Source organism: Phascolarctos cinereus, unplaced genomic scaffold, assembly GCF_003287225.1.
Source record: "Phascolarctos cinereus isolate Bilbo 61053 unplaced genomic scaffold, phaCin_HiC Scaffold_2;HRSCAF=192, whole genome shotgun sequence".
Lineage (NCBI taxonomy): Eukaryota > Metazoa > Chordata > Mammalia > Diprotodontia > Phascolarctidae > Phascolarctos > Phascolarctos cinereus.
This window is the reverse complement of record NW_027555625.1, coordinates 43,012,247-43,034,481: the sequence shown is the minus strand read 5'-3', so window position 1 is coordinate 43,034,481 and position 22,235 is coordinate 43,012,247. Positions and strand designations below refer to the sequence as shown.

The 22,235-nt window shown below is 42.7% G+C and overlaps 1 protein-coding gene and 1 long non-coding RNA gene across 2 annotated transcripts in view; one reads left to right on the top strand and one right to left on the bottom strand.

Annotated features, from left to right (window-relative positions):
- HYDIN (HYDIN axonemal central pair apparatus protein) overlaps positions 1-22,235 on the bottom strand; it is a 464,226-nt gene that overhangs the window by 16,122 nt on the left and 425,869 nt on the right. Inside the window, 8 exon segments of the mRNA XM_078149348.1 lie at positions 172-384; positions 3,269-3,488; positions 5,624-5,901; positions 10,148-10,306; positions 11,824-12,022; positions 15,393-15,562; positions 16,827-17,048; positions 19,678-19,885. Coding sequence (XP_078005474.1) covers positions 172-384; positions 3,269-3,488; positions 5,624-5,901; positions 10,148-10,306; positions 11,824-12,022; positions 15,393-15,562; positions 16,827-17,048; positions 19,678-19,885 — 1,669 coding nt within the window.
- Positions 309-21,038, top strand: LOC110192465 (uncharacterized). Its single transcript, XR_002320161.2, has 3 exons — positions 309-397; positions 17,053-17,284; positions 20,986-21,038. It is a non-coding gene; the product is annotated as an uncharacterized LOC110192465 (long non-coding RNA).

The following is a 22,235-nucleotide window of genomic DNA, read 5'->3' as shown; positions in this document are numbered from 1 at the left end:
AGGGCATCGGGGCTTCCCTGAGGCTAAGCAACACTAGAGGACCAAATAATGGACAGCCTACTCACTAGGTACAACATTATGGGGGGGTGGGGGTGGGGAGAAACCAAAGAAAAGGGAACTGAGAATCTAATGGGGGTAGGTAGTAGGATGTAAATGCATAAGACCACATACCATATGTTTCCGCCCGTCAGCATTCATGGTGAGGGGCCTGTAGGTGATCTCATAGGGCCTGTTTTGCTGATGGGCTTCCAGGATGAGAAACTCCGGCCCTTGCCAGTGCTCTCCTTCAAAAATGGGATGCAGGTGCCAGGCGCGGTTGCTGCGGTTAGACAGCATGATGGTCTGGGTCTGTTTGGAGCGCACCTGACAGGTGAAATTCACCGTCTGGAACAAAGAGGTACCAACGTTAGCTTCCACGGGAAGTGTCTTCTGTACTGGGTGTGCTGGGGGGACGTATGGGAGGAAAGCACCCATCTTTGATGGAAAGGGGAGCCGATGGAAAGTGCTAACTAAAATCCATAGCGCGAGTAGCAGGACACTCAGTTACCACAAGTACTGAAAAAAATAAGGCTTGGGCATTGGCTGGCCAGTTGGATGGGCATAAGTCCGTAGGGTCCCATGGAGAAAGTCTCAAGTAATACACTGTGGCATAAATGGGTCCGACAGAACACTGAGAAGGTAGTGGCATGGACTTTCCAGACTCGTTAGCCGCACATATTTCTGCATTGAGTCACAGGAAGAACCCTCATCTCGGAGTTAGAAAACCGGATTCCAGCCTGGCTGACACTTTGTAGCGGAGTGACCCTGGGCACACTCTGTAACTTCTCTGAGCCTGGGTTTCCTAATCTGTAACATGGGGGTAAAAAGGACTCTATTTCAGAATTGTGAGGAAAACGTCATAAACGTAGAGGCCCTAAAGAAAGGAGAATTATTATTCCTTTCTTATGAGAACATTCTGCCAGTTTTCCAGAATGAAAAATGCCCTTCAGATTTTCTGGTCCAGTTTCTGCATGTTCTCCAGGATTTAAGGAAACAAGAGTGTTTTTGATATAGTTTTCTCATTACTGAGAAGGGGAGCAATCAGGGTGCTTGGAAGAGCATTCTGTTCCCTTGGACCGAAAGACGTATAAAGGATGAATTTAGAGACCTTTAATACCATCTTTCAAAAAATTCTTCACATTTTTCCGCTTTGTCTAACCTCTCCCTGCCCTTCTTTAGCTCTCCCCTGATGTCAGAATGTGGGGAAGAATTTCTCCCTGTATTTTTCTTTTAAATCTTGTGAGTTTGCTGAGAAGCCATTGGGCAATGTTGGCAGGAGCACCCTAACCCCGCCTCTACAATGCCTTCCTGGAGCCAGGGTTCGAGCCTCCTGGGTGAGTGAGTCAGAATTCCACCTTTGCTTCTACTGCCATTGGTGCTTTGGAGTGCTCATGAGATGAGATCTTTAGGAAGGGTCCATCACTGATGTGAAATATTTTTATAATCTATACCAACAGATCTCCAAGTGGTGTCTGTGGACCACTGGGAGTCCCCACGATGCTTTAAGGGGATCCATGAGGTCAAAATGATTTTTATAATAATATCATGGAGGTATTTACCTATTAAAATACTCCTCCCTTTTTCCACTACATATCCACATGAGGCTGGATTTTCTTCATACACTTCACCCAAAATAATAAATATCAACAGACTGAATGTGGAAGAAGATATGAGAAGCAAGCTGCCTTCTATTAAGCCAGACGTGAAAGATGTTTGTAAAAAGATATGTAAAATAATGCTACTTTTCTTACCATTTTTTTTTTTTTAAAAAACAGCTATTTTTCAAAAGAACGTGTTATTTATGCTAACATGTAGTGGATTTATTATTGTTATTTTAAATGAATTATACATTGAACTTTATCTGTTTTAATTTCTAATATGCTAAATGTTGATAGATATAACTGAAATAATCGGATTGAGTCGGTGTCTTTTTAAAAATTGATCCTACTTAAAAGTTAACTGATTTTGTCCCATAACTGCCTAAGTCGTGGTTCTTTGTCTCTGAACTTGTTCAGAAATTCAGTTGGCCTGTAATAAGTTAAGTTCAGAAATCCAGTTCTCCTGTTAATCACTGACATATTCTTGTGTCAAGGAAATCTGTTCCCCTTGAAGGAGATTGGTGGACATGAAGGAGTCTGGTCTAGTATCTTTCCCCCCAAGCTATCCTTCAAGGACGTCTGGTTTGTTATCCAAAGGCATCTGGTCCACTATCTTTAACCTTGCAGCTGGACTCAAACAGTGAACGTTTCTTAGTTACAGGAGGGAAGGAGGGGGTTGTTGCTAACCTCTCACTCCCAATTTCCAACCAGTCATGTCATCCTCACCCCCATAATGCTGTCTACCCTGTCACCAATTGTATTGTCTTCCCCACCTATCTGTAACTCTCCAGAATTATATGAAAGCCGGTAAGCCCTACCTCAGGGTCTTTGGTTGCTGAGAGAGACCACTGACCCAATTTATTAGTTACTGCTAGCCTAACTAATAAATTGAGCATGCTCAGACTGTTGTCTCTCAGTTTACCTTAATTTTCAAATGTAACGTGGCCCACATAAACAAAATCTCTTTGGGATCCTCAATAATTTTTATGAGTGTAGAAGGGTCCTGAGACCAAAAAGTTTGAGAACTGATGGTCCACCCATTTTGGTCTTATTAGACTCCAGGTTACTGAATGAGGGCTTTCCTGTCTGTGTTTCTATAGCTATAGCTATTTCTATATCTATATGTCCATGCATACATGCTTCAATATTTCAAGCATCTGATTTGCGTATGGTATGTGCTCTGCTCCACACCCTGATGTAGTTGGCAATCTCTCTATGACTTAGTAGATGGTCATCAGTTACCAGAGCCAAATAATTTATTCTGTCTTCCAACGATGGACTATCCCTGCCTATCCCAGTTTCTTTTGGGGGTACCACCTTCCAATGATGGGTGCTGGAAGGCCCATAGTCAATACTTCTCTTGTATGTATGGTGATACCTGACAGATATGCTCAGCCAGTGTATCTTTGAGCCAAGTGTCACCTGCATGCGACAGTGAAGTGAGAGATCTTTAGAAGAGGACAGGTACACGGTATATTTAATCTGGGTAATTTGTATTATTTGAAATGGGTTTCAAGTTTACGCACCAGTCACAATATTAACAAGTACTTACAATGAGAAAATAAATCATCCTGCTGTATTCTCATGTTGCTTTGTTTTGGCTTTCCTGTTGGTAATTTGGAGAGGCTTACCTCTTTTATTCCAGACACATTCACACAGACTCCAGACAGGGTAAGCAGGAGGGGTTTGCTCCCCTGGATGCTACAGGGCAGGTTTTTATAGCAGCTGTCTTTGCCCAGCTCAGTGGGATGATAGGTCACGTCAAAAGCAACCTCCATTCCGGGGGTGATGTAGCCTTTATCTGGGGTAATTGAGAAATTAGGTGCAAATTTCTTGACATCCCATTCGAATCTTTTCAGAGACAAAGACAAAGAAGAGAATTGTGAAGGCACTCACACTGCCTACCGAAGCCTGTATTCCCACCTCCTACAGGAAGCCTTTCTAGGGTCCTCTTCCATCGTAGTGTCTTCCCTCTGAAATTATGCCCAATTGATTTTGTCCATACCTTGTTTGCATGTATTTGTTTATTTGTTGTCTTGCACATTAGACTGTAATCTTAAGGGCAGGCACTGTCTTTTGCCTCTTTTTGTATCCCTAGAGCTTAGCACAGTGGCTGGCACATAGCAGATACTTAATAAATGTTAGTCAGTCAATATGCATTATTAAGGCACTATTATTTACTGAGGCACTAGTTGGTGATGAGGAGGCAGAGCATTCCAGAGAGGGGGGACAGCCAGAGAAAACGTCAGGAGCTGACAAATGGAGTGTCTTGTTCGTGGGACATCTAGGATGCCAGTGTTACCAGATCAAAGAGTACACGTTGGGGAGTAAGATGCATGAGGACTGAAGGAGAGTGATCAATAGAGTCACAGTCCACTGAAAAGTTGAGGAGCGAGGGGATTGAGAAAAGGCCATTGGATTTGGCAACTGAGAGATCAATGGTCACTCTGGAGAGAGAGTTTTGGTGAGGTTGGAAGCCAGATTGTATGGGGTCGAGAAAAGAGTGAGAGGAGAGAAAATGGAGGCACCTATTGTAGACAACTGTTTCTACGTGTTTAGCAGAAGAGAGGGTGACATGGGCATGTTTGTGGGCAGCCAGTAGACAGACAGAGATGGAGAGATAGTTTGCTGACTGACTTGTACCTGAAGCTGGTGGCCAAGGATTCAAGTCATTATTTTTAAGCCTGCACAGCCTTCCGCTGGAAAGCTTGGACCCTCTTGGGAGGCAGGACAAGCTGACGACATCCCCAGAAAAGATAAGGTAAGAGCTGCTGGTTCCCCGGGACCCCAGGGAAATGCCAAAGGGCATAGAAGCCAAGCCAGATGCTTGTGTTGAGTCAAAAATCTACTTCCATTGCCAGCCTAAAGTCTGTATAAAGTGGGCTCATGCCCCTTTCACAGAACCAAGTCAGGGCTGGGAGGGATCCAGTTTTTCAGGTGATTTAGCACCTAGGAGGATCTCATTCCTCATCCTGGCTTCAGATACTAAACTTGAAGGAGACAGATAAGGACAGTGGAGGGAGTCCTGGATGCTGGTCCTATGAAAATCACACCCCCTCTTGGGGTCTCCATTTCTTCATCTATGCAGTGAAAGGGTTGGGCTAGACATCTCTCAAGGTCCCTTCTAGATCCAACGCTCTACGAGAATTCCAGTAACAGTGTAGAGGGAGTTATTGAGGATTTCTAATATCGCCAGAAATAAGAACATAAAACTTCTGCTAATGGCTTAGATAGATCATCTCCCATACTGCAGCTCATCTCTATGCAGAGCAATCCACCAGCCAGTCAAGTATTTATGAAGAGCCTCTGGCAAACCAAGCATTGTGCTGGGATCTGCAGTTACAAGTATAAGCACGTGTGCATACGTCCATATCCTTGTGGTGTTAGATGTGTGTGTGTGTATGGATATACTCCTATATATACAAACACCAAGCACACTTCTTAGGGAAGCTGGGATGGAACTGAAAAGTAGGGAATGGGAAGGAATGGGAAGGATTAGAGCATGGTACTTGTGGGTCACACTTCCCATTCCAGGAGGTGAGAGTCCCGTCGGACACCCATGGGAACTGATTTAGACTGAGGCAGGCTGGGAGACAGATTGACCTTTTTGATAGCATTAGGCTCTGCCTGTCATCTGTTCCTCTTGAGAATTTGGTGCTCAGCCTAGATAGGACAAGTCCAATGTAGTCCAGTGACTCTGTAGGAGAAGCTATTTCTCTGTATGTCCAAGTGGTTGGATAAAGACTAGGTCAAGTGCTTGACCAATGCTTGTCGACTGACTGACAAAGAGGAGGGACTTGGGATATGAAGGAAGTAGGAGTAACTTATTGGAATTGTTGCTGTCACATCACAATGAGGGGTGGGGGAATGCCCTGGGAAGTTCAGGCCTCTTAATGAGCCTGACGCAGAGATGGGGATGGGCTGGGATGGCTGCTCTTGCAGCAGGGATGTTTCCCAGGCCCGGCCCCGATGCCATGGCCCCCTACCTCGCTCCAATGTCCCCGATGTTCATCATGAGGAGCCGACGTGTCACATGAGCTTGACAGACCACAGCCCCGAAGGGGATGTGCTCCTGGTCCAGGACGATCTCCAGGGCCTGGCAGCAGCCACTGATGAGAAAGAGGGCACGGAGGAGCCCCGAGTACTCCAGGAGTATCTCCTCGCTAAATTGGGGGATACGTTTTTGTGGGTAGAAGACAATCTCCACTTTACAGACTTCTTGGGGCTTCAGGGAGATGTTGGAGCAAGGTGTCAAGGTCACAACCTGAATTGGCAAAAAGGTAGATACTCAAGCAGGCCACTGGCAAGCTCTATGTTAACTAGCTTAGCGGGCTAATGGTCCTGGGTCTCTTGGGGGGCATGATATTTCTTCAGTAAAGCCTAGGTTTATAAAATCATAGGATGCAGAGGTGGAAAGGACCTTAGAAATCCTTTAGTTTGATTTTGAGGAAACTGAGGCATCGAGCTGTTATATGACTTACCCAAAGTCATACAAGATCTGGGATACGTATTTGCCAGAGCCTTGTAGCACAATGCAAAAAGCAGTGGCATAGGAGCCAGTGGGGCTAGGTTCTGGCACTGTCTGCTAGCTACCCAAGGGGTCTCAGTTTCTTTATCTGTAAAACAAAGGGGCATGCTAGGTGATTTCTAGGGTCCCTTTTGGCTTTGACATGATAGGATCCTAAGTCACCAAGCCTATTTTTTTCACCTAAGCCATCTCAGGCAAAGTTTTTTCTAGCCTTAAAATATTTTAGGTGAGAAGATGCTTAATAATTCCTCTTATTTCCCCCTCAGCCTTAAAAAAAAAAGCTTTGAGGACGTGTACTAGTATTGCCTTACTTTGTTACTGTTGATCATTTCTTTCATTTTGGTCTTGGAGTAGCAAGTGGCTGTTATGCCAGAGCAGGGAAAGGACGGGAATAGGCATTTATTAAGTGCCTACTACGTCCTAGACACCATGCTAAGCACTTTACAAATATTATCTCATTTGATCAGCCTAACCCTTTGAGGTAGGCACTATTATTATCCCCATTTTACAGTTGTAAAAACGAGGCAGATGGAAGTCAAGTAATTTGCCCAGAGTCACACAGCTAGTAAATGTCTGAGGCTGGATTTGAATTCAGGTCTTCCTGACTCCAGGTCCAATGCTCTATCTACTGCCCCATCTAACTTCTTTGAGATGCAGCTAGAAGGAGAAAGAGAAGAATGATTTAAGATGTTGAAATGGGAAAACCCTTTCTGAACACTGTTCTGTAAGGTTGGGTGCTTACTATACCTAGTTTTCATGGTGCTTGAGAGTCATGCTGCTGCCCAGAATGAAATTATCCAAAGTAAAAGAACATCTAACCTTGAACCATCCCGATCTATCAGCTCAGAAAGCAGTGTGACTTAGTGGGAATCATGTGGCTTGAAGCTCCAAAGACCTGAGTTTGAATCCTGCCTCTTGGCTAAGTCCCTGAACCTCTCTCAGTCTCAGACTCTTCATCTGTAAAATGGGAATAACACCTGGGGCACCTATCACCCAGATTGGCTGAGAGCGTGAAAAGAGGTCTTTTCAGGGATCTGACCTGGACCTTCTCCTTGGTGATCCATCTCCTTCCATGGTTCAACTTTATACATGCAGACAACTCGGGAATTTCTACATGTTATCTGGTCCCTGTCCTGAACACTAGTCCTGTATCACCAGCTGCCTATGGGGCATCTCCAAATGGATGACCTGGGGTGGGGAACCTATCGACATCTCAAACTCAGTATGCCCAGACAGGGCTTCTTATCTCCCTTCCTTCTTCCTAATCCGCATTTCTTTGGGAGTACCAGCATCCTTCCAGCCAGCCAGGCTGATCTCTGAATCTGTCCTCAAATCTTCATTCTCCCTCAGCCCTTACATCTGATCAGTTGCTGATTCTGCCTCCACCACACATCTCCCAGTTGTTCCCTTTGCTACACTTACCTGGTCAATACCCTAGTTATCATCTCTCGCCTGCACAATAGCCTCCTAGTTTGGTTTCCCTGCATTTCATCTCTTCTTTCTCTGATCCAGCCTCCATGCAGCTATCAAATTGATAACCTTAAGCACAAGTCTGACTGTGTCCCTCCCTAGTTCAAGACGCTCCAGCAGTATCTGCCTCTTGACTCAAGCACCAAATATGAAGCATTGAACTCCTCCAAGAGGTTTTTAAGGCCCCTCCCAGTCTGGCTGTGGCTTACTGCACGTTATTTACTCTCCTTCACACACGCCAATGTACTGGCCAAATTGCCTGCTGGTTGTTTTCCATAAACAACATTCTATCACTCGTCTCTTCCTTTGCACTGGCCATTCCCTGCCTTCCCTGCCTAGAATGCACTCACTCTTCACTCCTACCTCATAGAATCCCTTTCTTCCTTCAGAGCTCAGCTTTGGTGACACCCCCTACAGGATATCCTGCCCCTCTCCTCAATTTCCAGTGTCTCCCTGAGAAAGCCCCTTGTCTATATTTTGTGTTTGCATTTCCCTCCCCCTCAACAGAATGTAACCTCCTTGAGGTCAGACACTTTCATTTTCATTTTTTGCATCCCCGTTACTTAGCCCAGTGCCTGGCACGCTGTATGTTTCTTGAATGAATGACTGAATGAATAATCTTTGAGACTTTCTCCTGGATTGATGAGGAAAGAGAAGTAATACCTTCGTAGCATTATATTACATCAGAAAGGGTTGGAAAAGACAGTGTGACTAGGTGCAGTGGGGCCTGTGGATGCTTCAGGCTAGCTCTGTTCTGGACAGATAAGTAAATAAAAAACAGAGCTCTTTCTTTGGTCACTACATAGTCAATTTGCTTCCAATAATAGATTTGGTCATGCCACTGTCCTGTTCAAAAGTCTTTAGTGGCTCCCTATTGCCTCCTCTGCTAAGTCCAGATTTTTTTTTCCCTGGTATTTACCACTTTCTGCAATCTGGCCCCACCTTCCTTTTGCAATCTTTTCTCACCAGCCTGTTCTCTAGGCACTCTATACTCTTTCTAAGCTGGACTACCCCATCCCATGAATGTTTTTTTTTTTTTAGCACAGTGCCTTGGGTCATTCCTAGAAAGCCCTCCCTCCCTCCCATCCTTCTCTTTGTCTGGTGAATTCCTACACAGCTCAAATGCCATCTCTTCCAGGAATCCTTTCCAGAGCCCCTTGTTTAATCTCAATTTTCTTCCTCAGATCTACCAGGATTGTAGTGATGAGGATTAAATGAGCACTTTATGAATATCAGCGATCCCTAAAACACTTCTTTAGGAAGTGAGAGCATAGGCTTGCGAGTCAGAGGACCCAGGTTCAAATCCTGCCTCGAATCATTATTATCTATGGGACTATGGGCCAGTCACAACCCCTTGGGCCTCAGCTTTCTAGCCTCTGAAATCCTTTCTAGCTTTAGTTCTGTAATCCTAAATACTGCGTTAGAATTCTCTGCGTTGGTGTCTTTCCCCCATTAGACTGTAAGCATAGAGAGAGGATAGGAAGTATGTCCCACAGTATGTACACTGTGCATTTCCCTGAATGCCTAGTTTGATGCTCTTTATATAGTTGGTGCTTAATAAATGTTTGTGGTATTTTTTTCTATACTTAAGAGCAAAGTACATTTGAGACAGTCTTAATGAGACAGTTTCTTCTGATTTCTAGAGATGCAAAGTGCTGCTGTCCAGAAATAAAGGAGAAGGGGCAAGGGTCAGGCGATACTTGAGCTCAATACCTTCACCACGTAGAAGCATCTTGAGAAAGTACATCTCTCTATATACACATCTATATGTACATGTATGTATATATAATGTTATTCCATGATGATCGTTAAGGAGATTCCATTATCTACCTCAATAGCTCATGTGTACACACATGTATATACACACACATGTACACATACACATGCATATGCATAAACACATGCACATCAAATGATTTTTAGTTTTGCTTTATTATATGTTGTGCTAAGCACTTTATGGGCAGCTAGGTGGTGTAGTGGACAGAATGCCATGCCTATAACCATTAAGAATCAAGTTCCTGAGTTCAAATCTGGCCTCAGATTCCTCCAAGCTGTGTGACCCTGGGCAAGTGACTTAACCCTGTTTGCCTCAGTTTCCTCATCTATAAAATGAGCTGGAGGAGGAAATGGCAAACCACTCCAGTATCTTTGTCAAGAAAACCCCAAGTGGAATCATGCAGAGTCGGACAAGACTTTTCAAAATGACTAAACAACAAGAAAAGAAAGCCCTTTACAAAGATTCTCTCATTTGAGAGAATATTTGGTGGCTTCTCTAAGTCAGGCTGCCCTGTAAATGAATGGCATGCAGGGAACAAACAGGCTTTTGCTTACTGGGATCCCACCTGGAGATGGGATTTTCTCACCTGACTATTATGTGATATGACCCAGAGAGTGCCCAAGGACCAAGCCTCTTTGATCAGATCTCATCTTAGACCTGAAGGTATATCTCATTTGAAGAGATGCTTCTGTTATTGAAAGATGAAACGGAGCTGAGTGCTTTGGGACACCTTACCTTGGGGTTGTTGAGTTCTGCAATGCTGAACGTTGATGTCAGGTTAAAGGTCAGTGGGATGAGGCTGCTGTTCACGATCGAGGCGGTTCTTTTGACCGTCTGCCCTGGTAACAGAGCTCCAAACTTCACAATCTTATTTTCAGGATCCAAGACTGAAATCTATGGGAGAGAGAACAAGGAAAAAGGATAATGGGTGGTTGAGAGGAGGAAGGAATTGGAAGGTAAAAGAGAGATGGGTCTGAAAGGAGTCAGGGATCCATGGATGTAGGGAAAGAAGGAAGGGATGAACACAAAGAAAAGAACAATTACTGGGAGTGAGTTAAAAGATGAGAGAAAATGGTAAAATAAATGCAAACAAAGAAGGATTAAAATGGAGGCAGGGGCAGCCAGGTGGCACTGAAGTCAGGAGGACCTGAGTTCAAATCCGGACTCAGACCAAATACTTGACACTTACTAGCTGTGTGACCTTGGGCAGGTCACTTAATCCCAATTGCCTAAAGATTTAAAAAAAATGGAGGCAGGAATGAATAGGATAGGAAAATAGCTTTGAAAACAGAATTAGGGACCAAATAAAAACTTAGGTGATTTGACTCTATAGAGGGGGTCAGACAAATTCCCAAGGTAGGAGGTCTTGTATTCCTTCTCCCTACACCCCTGAAAAGATGGTAGCAGCAACAACACAAATACATGTACAGTTTGTTGCACAGGTCACCCTCCAAAGAATGCCCACTCATGTTTTAAATATAGAAGGAGAATCAAGGGAAAAATGGGGAAAGGGGCCAACTTTATCTTTTCTTTCTCTCTTCTCATCCCTCTGTTCTTCTCTCTTCCACTGTAAAGGAAAATTCCTATTAAAAAGTACGACTTCTGCTCTTATTCCCCTGGATCACAGAAGTATAAATTTCTAGCTGGAAATATCCTTGAAGGTCACTGAATCTGACCCTTTCATTTTACAGAAGATACATGTCTTGTTAAGTCATACAACTATAAAATGTCTGATGCAGGATTTGAACCCCGTCTTCCTGACTTCAGATTGAATACCTGCCCACTGGTCCATTCTTCCATGTCCAATATTTTCATATTCCAGAGGCATAGCTTATAGATGTGCACCCTTAGGCAAGCAAAGAAGTAAATTGCCTGTGGGTTGTACTGTAATCTGAGGAATTCCTGTAAGTCCCCTTTGCCTCAAAAAATCTATCATTACCACCTATCCAGGTGGGCTGAAGTGTCACCATTTGAAATACATTTGGTTCTTAAACCTTATTAATTTTTAAGCATCCTTTATTAAAATACAAATCTTTCCAAGACAGGTAATTCTAGCAGCTGCTGGTGTGGGTTGGGATTAGTTGATGGGGAACAGGAACAAGATAGGAGGGGTTGGAGTTGCAATAAGGGATCGAGGAGGAAGGGACGGTTATAGTGGGAAGGGTGGGGAGAGGGTAACTGGAAGGGAGAGGTGAGAAAGGGTCAAAGGGAAGAGGATCTTACTCTGGAATCAGTGAACTTTAGAAAGTCTTTTTTGATCATTGTATTTCAATATAATTGGTTTCCTTTTTAATCTTATGTATTTTATTTTATGCATTTGAAAATATGATTCTGAGAAGAGGTCCAGAGGCTTCATCAGACAACTCAAGGGTCCTAGGACACATAAATGGGCTAAAAATCCTGTTTCTTACCTTCATCTCAGTGCCTCTCCCTTGGATCTCAACATTTTGCTGTGAGAGTCCATTGATTTCAAAGGGAATGATTTCCTTATAACATATAGCTTCTCGAGGATAGAAGGTGATTGGAATTTCTGTACTCTTTCCAGGCTTTATCACGTCAACTTGCCAACCCACTTCCAGTTGGGCTGTGTTGGTATACAAACATTCCAAGCTAAGAAAAACCAGAAGGAAGAACGGTGAATCTAAAGGGAATTATACTGTATACCAGTATTTCACACTGTATACAGTATAATTCCCTTTAGATTCATTTATCCATTTTGACTTCATCTTGATATACCAGTATCTCACACCATATACCAAGATACGGTCAAAATGGATAAATATTTTAGACATAAAGAAGGATATCATAAGTAACCTAGGGGACCATAGAAAAATGTAACTGTTATATTCGTGGATAAGGGAAGAACTTATAACCAAACAAGAGATAGAGAGGATCATGAGAAGTAAAATAGATAATTTTGATTACATGAAATTAAAAAAATTTGCACAAACAAAACTAATATAGTCCAAATTAGAAGGAAAACAGGAAACTGGGAAAAAATTTTTACAGCCAGTTTCTCTGATAAAGGCTTCATTCCTCAGATACATAAGGAAATGAGCCAAATTTATAAAAATAAGAGCCATTCCCCAATTGATAAGTAGTTAAAGGATATGAATAAAATGCTCTAAATCACTACTGATTAGAGAAATGCAAATTTAAAAAAAACTCTGAGATACCACCTCATATGTATCATATTGGCTAACATGACAGAAAAGGAAAATGATAAATGCTGGAGGGGATATGGGAAAATTGGGACATGTGCATTGTTGGTGGAGTTGTGAACTAGTCCAATTATTCTGGAGAGCAATTTGAAACTACGCCCAAAGGGCTATGAAATATACCCTTTGACCAGCAATACTACTTCTAGATCTGTATCCCAAAGAGATCAAAGATAAAGGAAAAGTATGAACAAAAATATTTATAGCAGCTGTTTTTGTGGTGGCCAAGAATTGGAAATTGAGAGGATGCCTATTAATTGGGGAATGGCTGAATAAGTTACAGTATATGATTATGATGGAATACTGTTGTACTATAAGAAATGACCAGGTTTCAGAAAAAACCTGGGAAGATTTGCATGAACTGATGCAAAATGAGGTGAGCAGAAATAGTAACAGCAATACTATGTTGTGAGGGTGGGTGATCAACTGTGAAAGATTTAGCTACTCTGATGAAGACAGTGATCCAAGACAATTCCAAAGGACCCATGACGAAAAATGTTATCTACATCCAGAGAGAGACCTGATGAACTCTCAATGTAGATTGGAGCATACTTTTTAAACTTTCCTTATTTTTCTTGTTTTACATTTTGTCTGTGTTTTCTTTTGCAACATGACTAATGTGGAAACATGTTTTGCATGACTTCACATGTGAAAAAAGAAGGGCATTAGAATTAGGCTTGGTCTGGCCCCTTAATTCATATTCTTTCTCCTGGCCTGGGTCAAGGAAAGATGAAATTTTTGTTCAGGCTTCCATGCCCCATTCTGCATATTAACTATGGCTAACCCTTCCCAGTGAGGTGGTACGGTGGGTAGAGTGCCAGGCCTGGAGTCAGGAAGACCTGAGTTTAATTCTGGCCTCAGATACTTTTAGCCATGTGACCCAGGGCACGTCACTTAACTTTGTTTGCCTCTGTTTCCTCATCTGTAAAATAAACTGGAGAAGGAAACGGCAAACTACTTTAGTGTCTTTGTCAAGAAAACCCCCCAAAAAGGTCACAAAGAGTTGGACACAACTGAAAGACACAACATCCTTTGTTAAAAAGTTGAAAACAGCTAGAACAGCTGTTCCCAGAGGTCTCCTGCCTTGACCGTGCCTTGGGAGATCTGCTTACATCTTGGAAAAGTAGCGTGGAGCTTGGACAGATGACTGCCGCCAGTTGGCTTAGTTTTACTGGTGACCCAGGTCCTCATCCAGGCCTATCCCTCCATTCTTGAAAACCAATTGATGGTTTTGCTCTCATAGAAGCTATGACTCTACACATCTGACTCTGGTAGCTGTTTATTTTGCATTGATTCTTGACTTCTTTAGAAGGAGAGCTTGGAGGCTACCAAGTTCTGGGCTTCATGATATGCCAAGACAGCTCTATTTGTTTGGATTTTATTATTACTTAAAAAACCCCCCAGCATTGTTCTATTCTGTCTCTTCCTAAGCTTATTCAAATAGGCATCTCTGGGTTCTTTATAGGAATTAGTCTGGCCCTCTTCCAGTAGGGTTGTAATTATGTTATTCCCTCATGATCTTTAAGGAGATTCCATTATCTACCTTGATAGCTCATCTCTGAGCTTTGTAACATTATATTTAGGGAATTATTCTTTATACAAGCATAGCTTTCTATACCTGAAAGGAGATCTTGGAAGGTCATCTTATCCATCCTGCTCTATTTCCAGGCAGTTAAATTTCACCATTAGACTGTGTATTTCTAGATTAGCATTTCTTAACCTATTTTGGTCTCAGGATTTTTACTCTTGTAAGGACCCCAGATAGCTTTTGTTTATGTGGGTTATATTCAATAATATTTGCCATGTTAGAAATCAAAGCCTCTTAGTATTATTATAAAAATAGTTTGACCTTGTAGACTTTTGCAAGGGTCTCAGAGATGATACCTCTTTAAACACTGTGTCTCTAGGTTTAAATTAGTGGGACAGGTCAATAGAAGAGCAAGGTCTGAAAGGACTAAAATAAACCATAAGCAAGTGAGTAATTAGAACTCATTATAATGATTCACTGTTCTCCTATGACACTTCAGGTTTCTGATGAGTGTGGCAATACTACCACTGTGGTCCTAGCAATGACAATAATGATACTATGCTGCATTTTCATAGTTAATGTGAGAAAGGCCTGTTTATTTTATTCTGCCATCTTGGCTCCACACTCTATTTTAGAGAAACATTTTTTCAGGCCCAGAATATTTGGTGAACTTATCAGCAAGGTTGATACAGCACATTTCTGATACTGGTGAGGAAGGATATCCAACTGGAGAAATCATCATCTTTTTTTTTTTTTAAGCATTTTTAAAATTTGGTTAGGCAATGGCATTAAGTGACTTGCCCAGGGTCACACAGCTAGTAAGTGTTATATGTCTAAGGCCGGATTTGAACTCAGGTGCTCCTGAATCCAGGGCCGGTGCTCTATCCACTGCACCACCTAGCTGCCCCAAGAAGTCATCATCTTAAGGGAACTCATTTAGAATCTCTATTATCATCAAAGTCCTTAAATGAGAAGTCTTTAAAGCACTTTTTCAGTCTGTTGGTATAATTATGTCCATTAATTACATGGGTATTCTGAACAAAAGGAGATGAATTCAGTCATGTAGGGAGTAATAGGAAAGACTAAGGCCAGAATCCCTGATACTACTGGGGTTCGATTCCCCCCCCCATCATATTTCCTTTCCATCTAATCATGCTAGATGTTCATCTAAATAGAGTCTATATGGTCAATAAAAAATTAACCCATGCGTGTTCACTCTGGGAAGTGTGGTTACCTAATAGGCTTTTCCTCATTGTTCGTGATGACAAGGATCTGTTTGTACGTGGGCATCCCGGGTAAGTAGATGAAGCAGGTCCCAAAGTTGTAACTGGTAAAAGAGAACTGGATGGCTGGAGTCACTGAGGAGCCCACGAGGATGCAGGTGTATATGGGACCGTAACTGATCTGTGAGAAGGAAGTTGGAAAAGGAAGGGCATCTTAGGTGGGAAACAGAATAAATAGGGATGGACTCACACACACACACACACACACACACACACACACACACACAACACTAGGCAAAATGCTGCTCTGGGCAATGCTCTGTACAGACAAATTTACTGTAGACAAGTATGTTTCACTGTGCGGTGGCCAACCTTCTGGATGAGGCTCTCCAAACATGAGTAGGCTGGCCATCACAAGACAGGCACAAACTCAATCTTTTTAGCTTGGCAGGATCTGCCGAAGTGTGTGCCCCATCAGCATGAATCCTTGGAGAACCCAGGGTTATCTCTATGCCTCGACAAGGCATTGGGGTAGGGCCTTGGCTGGGTGTTGCACATATGGTAGGTGCTTAAAGTTGACTGAACTGAATTTTTAAACCTATTGTTGGTATTTCCATTTGTTAGAATGACTCATGGTTGATCCGAGCTTTTCCTTCGGACCACACATAATGTCTGGTGTTTTGTGCAGTGGCTGACAATGATGTGAATTCACAGGAGTTACCCCTGGATAGCACTCCAGGAGCTCCTGAAACACGATTAGGTATCACCATCCTTACCCTCCACAGACAGGCAGGGAGATCCTCTTACTGGATGGATGCCAAGATCTCCCAATATGGTACCTAATACAACTGAGATCAGTGAAGCCCATTCCTACTTGGTTTGCATGTGGTTCTGGGACAGACTGACACTGCTCCTAGGTTAAGAGGGGCTGATTTTTGCCACTAGTTCAGAGCCCTTATGCTCTTGATATAAAAAGATAACACCTGCAGACTAGGATGCTGGATTGCTTAATCAACTGACCGATCAATGAACATTTCTTGAGTTCTTATTATGGTCAAGGCCTTGGGCAAAGCACTATGAGGGGCTACAAAGAAGTATAAAATATGATCTCTGATTTTAAGCAGCCTTTAGTTCTGTCTGGAGAAAGAAGCCCAGTCCATGCAAAAGATAAACAGCAGTCTATAAGCCAGTATGTTACCGAATCAGAGTGCAACCAGTAGAAAAGAACACTAGAGTCAAAGGATTTGAGTTCCAATCCCACCTCTGTGTGACTTTGGACATCTCTCTCTAGGCCTCGGTCCCCTCATCCTTAAAACTAGGGGCTTGGAGTAGATGGTTTCTGGGGTCTCTTCCAGCTCTGTCTACCATCTAGGATAGGTGCCAGCTGAGTAGGAGATGGAAGGGTTGAATCATCCCAGAGCCTGGAGAGGTCAAAGTCATCTTACCTTGAGTCTGAGTTGCACACCCTTTACAAAACACTTCTTCAGAGGGCAGAAAGCTAAGGAGGCTGGGACGCTCCGCCCGGCCTCAACCACCATCTCCCTGGGTGAGAAAGTAAAATATTGCTGCAGGGCTTTGGGGCCATCAAATTCGGACTGGACGTTGAAGCTGAATTTGCCGAGATTCATCAGGGTGAACTCACACTGCACACTTTCATTTATTTCTACCTAGAACGCAGAAGAGAGGCCCCACTGAGTGAAGAAATACCTAGCTGAGCGCCGTGTCATGCCAAAGAGTCGTGAAATGGCAGCTGGCCAAGAACAGGAGCCTTGTTCAAAGACCTCGGATTGTCCCATCTACTTGGGGCTCTTGGGTCCAGGGAATCTAGGAGGGAGCCCGGCAACACGCTACTGGAAGCTTCTGGTATCTTCCAGGGCACGAGTGGTTAGATACCCCGGACAAGGTGGGAGAAACAGTTGTGCTCATATCCTTCTTTTGGGAATTGAAGCTACATCTTTTAACATGCAAATATGTACCTCCCTAAATGCCTTTCTGTACTAATAGCCCACCTTCTGGTAGCCACGGGTCTCTAGGATGCTGGCCTTATCTAGGCCTTATTTCATTCAGACATTAGAAATAGCAGATTCCAGCTGTTCTGCATTCACGAGGCAGGTGGGGAGAGGGCTGGGCCTGAGTTCAAACTCGTCCTCAGGCATTTATTCGCTAAGACCCTGGGCAAATCACTTAACCACTATGTGCCTCAGTTCACTCATTTGTAAAGTGGGGATAATAATGGCGCCCGCCTCCCAGGGTTATTTGTGAAGATCTCATGAAATGATGTTTGTGAAGCACTGGTGTCGGGGAAGCGCTGAGTGAACGCATCACTGGTACTTAGTTATTTCCAGCCGTGTCCGTGGCCCCTTTTGGGGTATCCTTGGCAAAGTTACTGCAGTGGCTCGCCATGTCCTTCTTTGGCTCATTTCATAGATGAGGAGACTGAGGCAAACAGGGCGAAGTGACTTCTCCAGGGTCATACAGCTAGTAAGTGTCTGAGGTCGGATTTGAACTCAGGTTTTCCTGACCCCAGGTCTAGCGCTCTATCCACAGCTCCACCTAGCTATCAATATATAAATGTAAGCTGCTTATTGTTATTATCATTATTGCCATTATTACAATTGAATCAGCTTGGAAATAAGATTCTCAGCACTCTATCCTTTTCCCAATAACCAGAGTCTTTGGGTAATAAGCCAAGTGCTAAGCCCTGAATGTGTCTTTTCCAGTTCTCTGGATATGAAACAACCACTAATAAGGGAGATATGCATATGGAAAGAGGTGTTTTGCACACTAACATGATGTGAGAATAACTCCAACCAAAAAGGAAAAAAAAAGGCCAGGAAGTTCTGCTCTCCAACCACAGAATGTCAGTGGCAAGTGGAAAAGAAGCCATGCAACCCTGGATTTAGAATTTCTTTTTCTTTTTTTTTCTTTTTCTTTTTTTCTTTTTAGGCAATTGGGGTTAAGTGACTTGCCTAGGGTCACACAGCTAGTAAGTGTCAAGTGTTTGGCCTGAGGCCGGATTTGAACTCAGGAACTCCTGACTTCAGGGCCGGTGCTCTATCCGCTGTGCCACCTAGCTGCCCCTCCTGGATTTAGAATTTCAAAAATGGGTTCACATCCCAGCTCGGGCACTTACAGCAGCCTCTGTGATAGGGTGCATGTTCTTTGGCCTCTCTGCCTCACCTCAGTTTCCTCCTCTGGAAAATGAGGCAGCTTCTAGCTGACCTCTAGGTTTCCTTCCAGTTCTAAATCCTATAGGTATATAGAGTGAAAAACTGGCCTATTACAGATGAGGAAACAAGGCCCAGAGTGGACACTCAACTAAGTCACCCAACTAATTAGGAGTGAAGGTGTAACTAGAACTCAGTTCTCTTGCTTCTCAATTCTTTTCCCTTTTCCTTTCTCTTCCTCTCCCCTCTCCTTCCCTCTCCATCACTCTCCCCTTTCCCTTCCCCTTCTTACTCCCACTCCTCCCCCTCCCCCTTCCTCCCTCCTTCTTTTCCTCCTTCCTTCCTTCCTTCCTTCCTTCCTTCCTTCCTTCCTTCCTTCCTTCCTTCCTTCCATTCTTCCTTTTTTCCATCCTTCCATTCTTCCTTCCTTCCATCCTTCCTCCCTACTTTCCTCCATCCCTTCCTTCTTTCTTCCTTAGCTGGAAGTGCAGGGACTACTCACTGCCCAACCCCATTTTGATTTACTCTAGAACTTTGACCTGCTGTATTTCCAACCTGGACTGGCTCACCCCTCCTTGGGCAACCTGGTGATCCCTTGACTCCCCAACCATCAGCATATTAATGCCCAACTTGGTATGCACACTGGATTGGCTTAGCCCACTGTAGTACAGCAGTCCTGAGCTCGAGAGATCCACCAGCCTGAACCTCTCTTACTGCCATACTTGGCTCAGCACTCTTTTCAGAAGTGAAGATTCTCCCTGGGGTGAGATCCTTGGGGATGATATGGCATATGGACATGCCTGAACAGATGGAGCAGGTCATGTTTAGTGTATTTTACCAGAGACACTGAAGAGTTATGAAAATGGGCATATAAACCTAATCATATGGAGTTAATTAGCTGATAGTCTAGTAGGTCTAATAATCCTTCAGGTTCAGGCACTTGGGCTGAGTGTCTGCCCAAAGGCTTAGTCTTCTGAGAGCACACTGCACTTTGGGCTACCTTTGAGTATTTTAGAGAGCATATCGACTTTATTAATATCCCTGTTCCAGACAAGTACGGGTTTCTGGCAGGTCTCCCATGGGAACGAATGATGGGGATATTCCCGTGTCCTCATCCCCACCTCCTCACCTCATTGAAGCTGATGACATTGGGCTGGAGGGGATTCAGATTGAACACTGAACCATCACTTTCTTTGCACTTGATCTCCACCTTCATACTGTAGCCCTCAGCTTTGACATTTAAGGTCAGAGGCTGGGCTTTCCTTTTCACGTGGCAGATCAGATTAAAGCTCACTTCTCCTTCGCACTTTGGGGTGAAGAAAATATCGATGGGTAGCCTGGTTGGAGAACAAATTTGCAGGTTAATTGACTGTGCCAATAGGGTAGCCACATGTCAGAAGTCCTGAGCAGTGGGGATTGGCAGATACATTGCTGCCTCATCCCAGGTTGGAATCAGGCTGCAAGGCAAATCAGTTATCTCAAGAAAAAGTCCAAGTTGTGATCATTTATCTGGGTTGGGCATTTGGCATCCAAAAAGGCTGAAGAAATCTAAAAAATAATGAAAGTTTATAGGAAAGCTGAGAGAAGATATGTTGAAATGTTTCACCTTTGAAAAGAAGAAAATTGGAGAGATTGGAGAATTCAGTCTGTTGATCTTAGAGGTGGCAGCCTTGGGTCTGAAATGGCTGGGATCTCAGACAAAGGCCTAGTGCCATCTCAACCTGAGCTTCAGACACCGGGCTTGATGCCTGACAGAGCAGAGTCCATATTTCACATGTGGGAAGTCTTCTGCTTCTTCCCTTATCTCCTGCCATCTTGGGATGTAGAGATAGAGCTGGTACCATGTGTAAATCTCATCTAGCTTCTAGGGAACCCAATCTCTGTTCTGAATTCTGCCATCTCCCCTCCCACTCCTTAGCTCTCTTGAATTTGGGTAGTGATCCCCTGTATCAATGTCACACTCTATCATCACAGAACTCTAGGGGATGGAAGTCACATTTAGCCGGTACTTTCCCCAGGCAAATGGAAAACAAATTTGTCCAGCCATTGCTGAATCAATAGGCATCCATTTCATTCTCCACCCCCTCCCCCTCCAGTTCTTTGCTACCACAAAAAATGCTGCTATAAGTATTTTGGTACTTTTGGGAACTTTTACTCTGTTGTTGACCTCCTTGTGGTGTGTTCCAAGGAGCTGTATTTCTGGGTCAAAGGATATGGGTAGTTTAATCACTTTCTGGCATAGTCCTAAATTTCTTGCTTTCTAGAACGTTTGAACCAATTCACAACTCCACCAATAGTGGAGTATAATATTAGTGTGCCTGCCTTCCCAGAGATCCTCTAATATTTATTATTTCAGTCTTTTATTAACTTGGTTCATTTCTCGGGTCTGGGCTAAAATCTCAGAGTTGTTTTAATTTGTATTTCTCTTTTTATTTAGTGATTTGGAGTATTATTTTATAAGGCTGTTGACCATTTGCTTTTCTTCTTTTGGTAAGTCTTTGTTTATATCCCTTGACCAGTAATCTATATTAATTCCCTATTTATTTTGATGTCAGACCTTTATCAGAACTATTAGACCTTTGTCAGAACTATTTGATACAATGATTTCCCATCGCCTCCCTCCCTTTATGGTTTCTTCTTATCTAGTTACATTGTTTGTGTCTTTTACGATCACTTCCATCCCATGTTTGGTTATGAATTTCCCCTTAAATTCTAGATATTAAAGGTATTGCTTACCTTTTCATGATGTAGGCTTTTTTGTTAAGGTAACTTAAGCATTTGGAGTTTATTTTGATATATGGTGCAAAATACCGGTCTAAACCAAATTTCTGCCAAACTGCGTTCCAGTTTTCCTAGCAGTTAATGTTGAACAGGCAGTTTTTCCCTTTGTAGCTTGTGTTCTTAATCAGAAAATTTGTCTGCAATTCTTAATGACACTTCTTGGTCTAGCTTATTTAGTTTGTTCTTTTTCTTTAGTTTTCTAATTTTTAACTAGACTTAAGTAATTTTGATGATTGCTTTATAACATGAAATCTAGTAACGCTGGGCCGCCTTTATTCTCATTCTTTTAAAAAATTATTTCCCTAGAGATTCTTGACCTTTTGTTCCTCCAAATGCATTTTGTTATCATTATGTTTGGTTCCAAAAAGTAGCCCACTGGTATTTTGATTGGTTATAGTAAAAAATATTTGATTTAGGAAGTTTAAAAAATGTTGGCATGGTCCATGAATGATAAATAGCTAGTTCTACAATAAGTATTCTTTCATTTTGGTAAATAGGTTTTTTTTTTGGTAATTGTATTTATATGTCTTGCATATGTTAGAAGATTAACTACCAGATATTTTTAAAAAATGGATCTCATAGTTATTTGAAATAGATTTCTTTCTTCCTATTTCCTTCTACTGGCTTTAATTTTCTATTGTTACATAGGAAAGCTAATGATTTTGTGCATTTATTTTGCATCTAATTTTACTGAAGTTATTGCTTCAATTAATTTTTTTGTTAGCTGTCAGGAATTATCTAAGTAATTCTTTCAAATCAAAACAATAATTTTGTTTCCTCTTTGCCTCTGCTTACTCATTCAAATACTCACTACCATTCCTTCAGCCTATAATTCTCTTCTTTTTATGGCCAAAGCTCTAGAAAAAACTATCTACATGTAAATATTCCATTTAGATCCTTCACTGA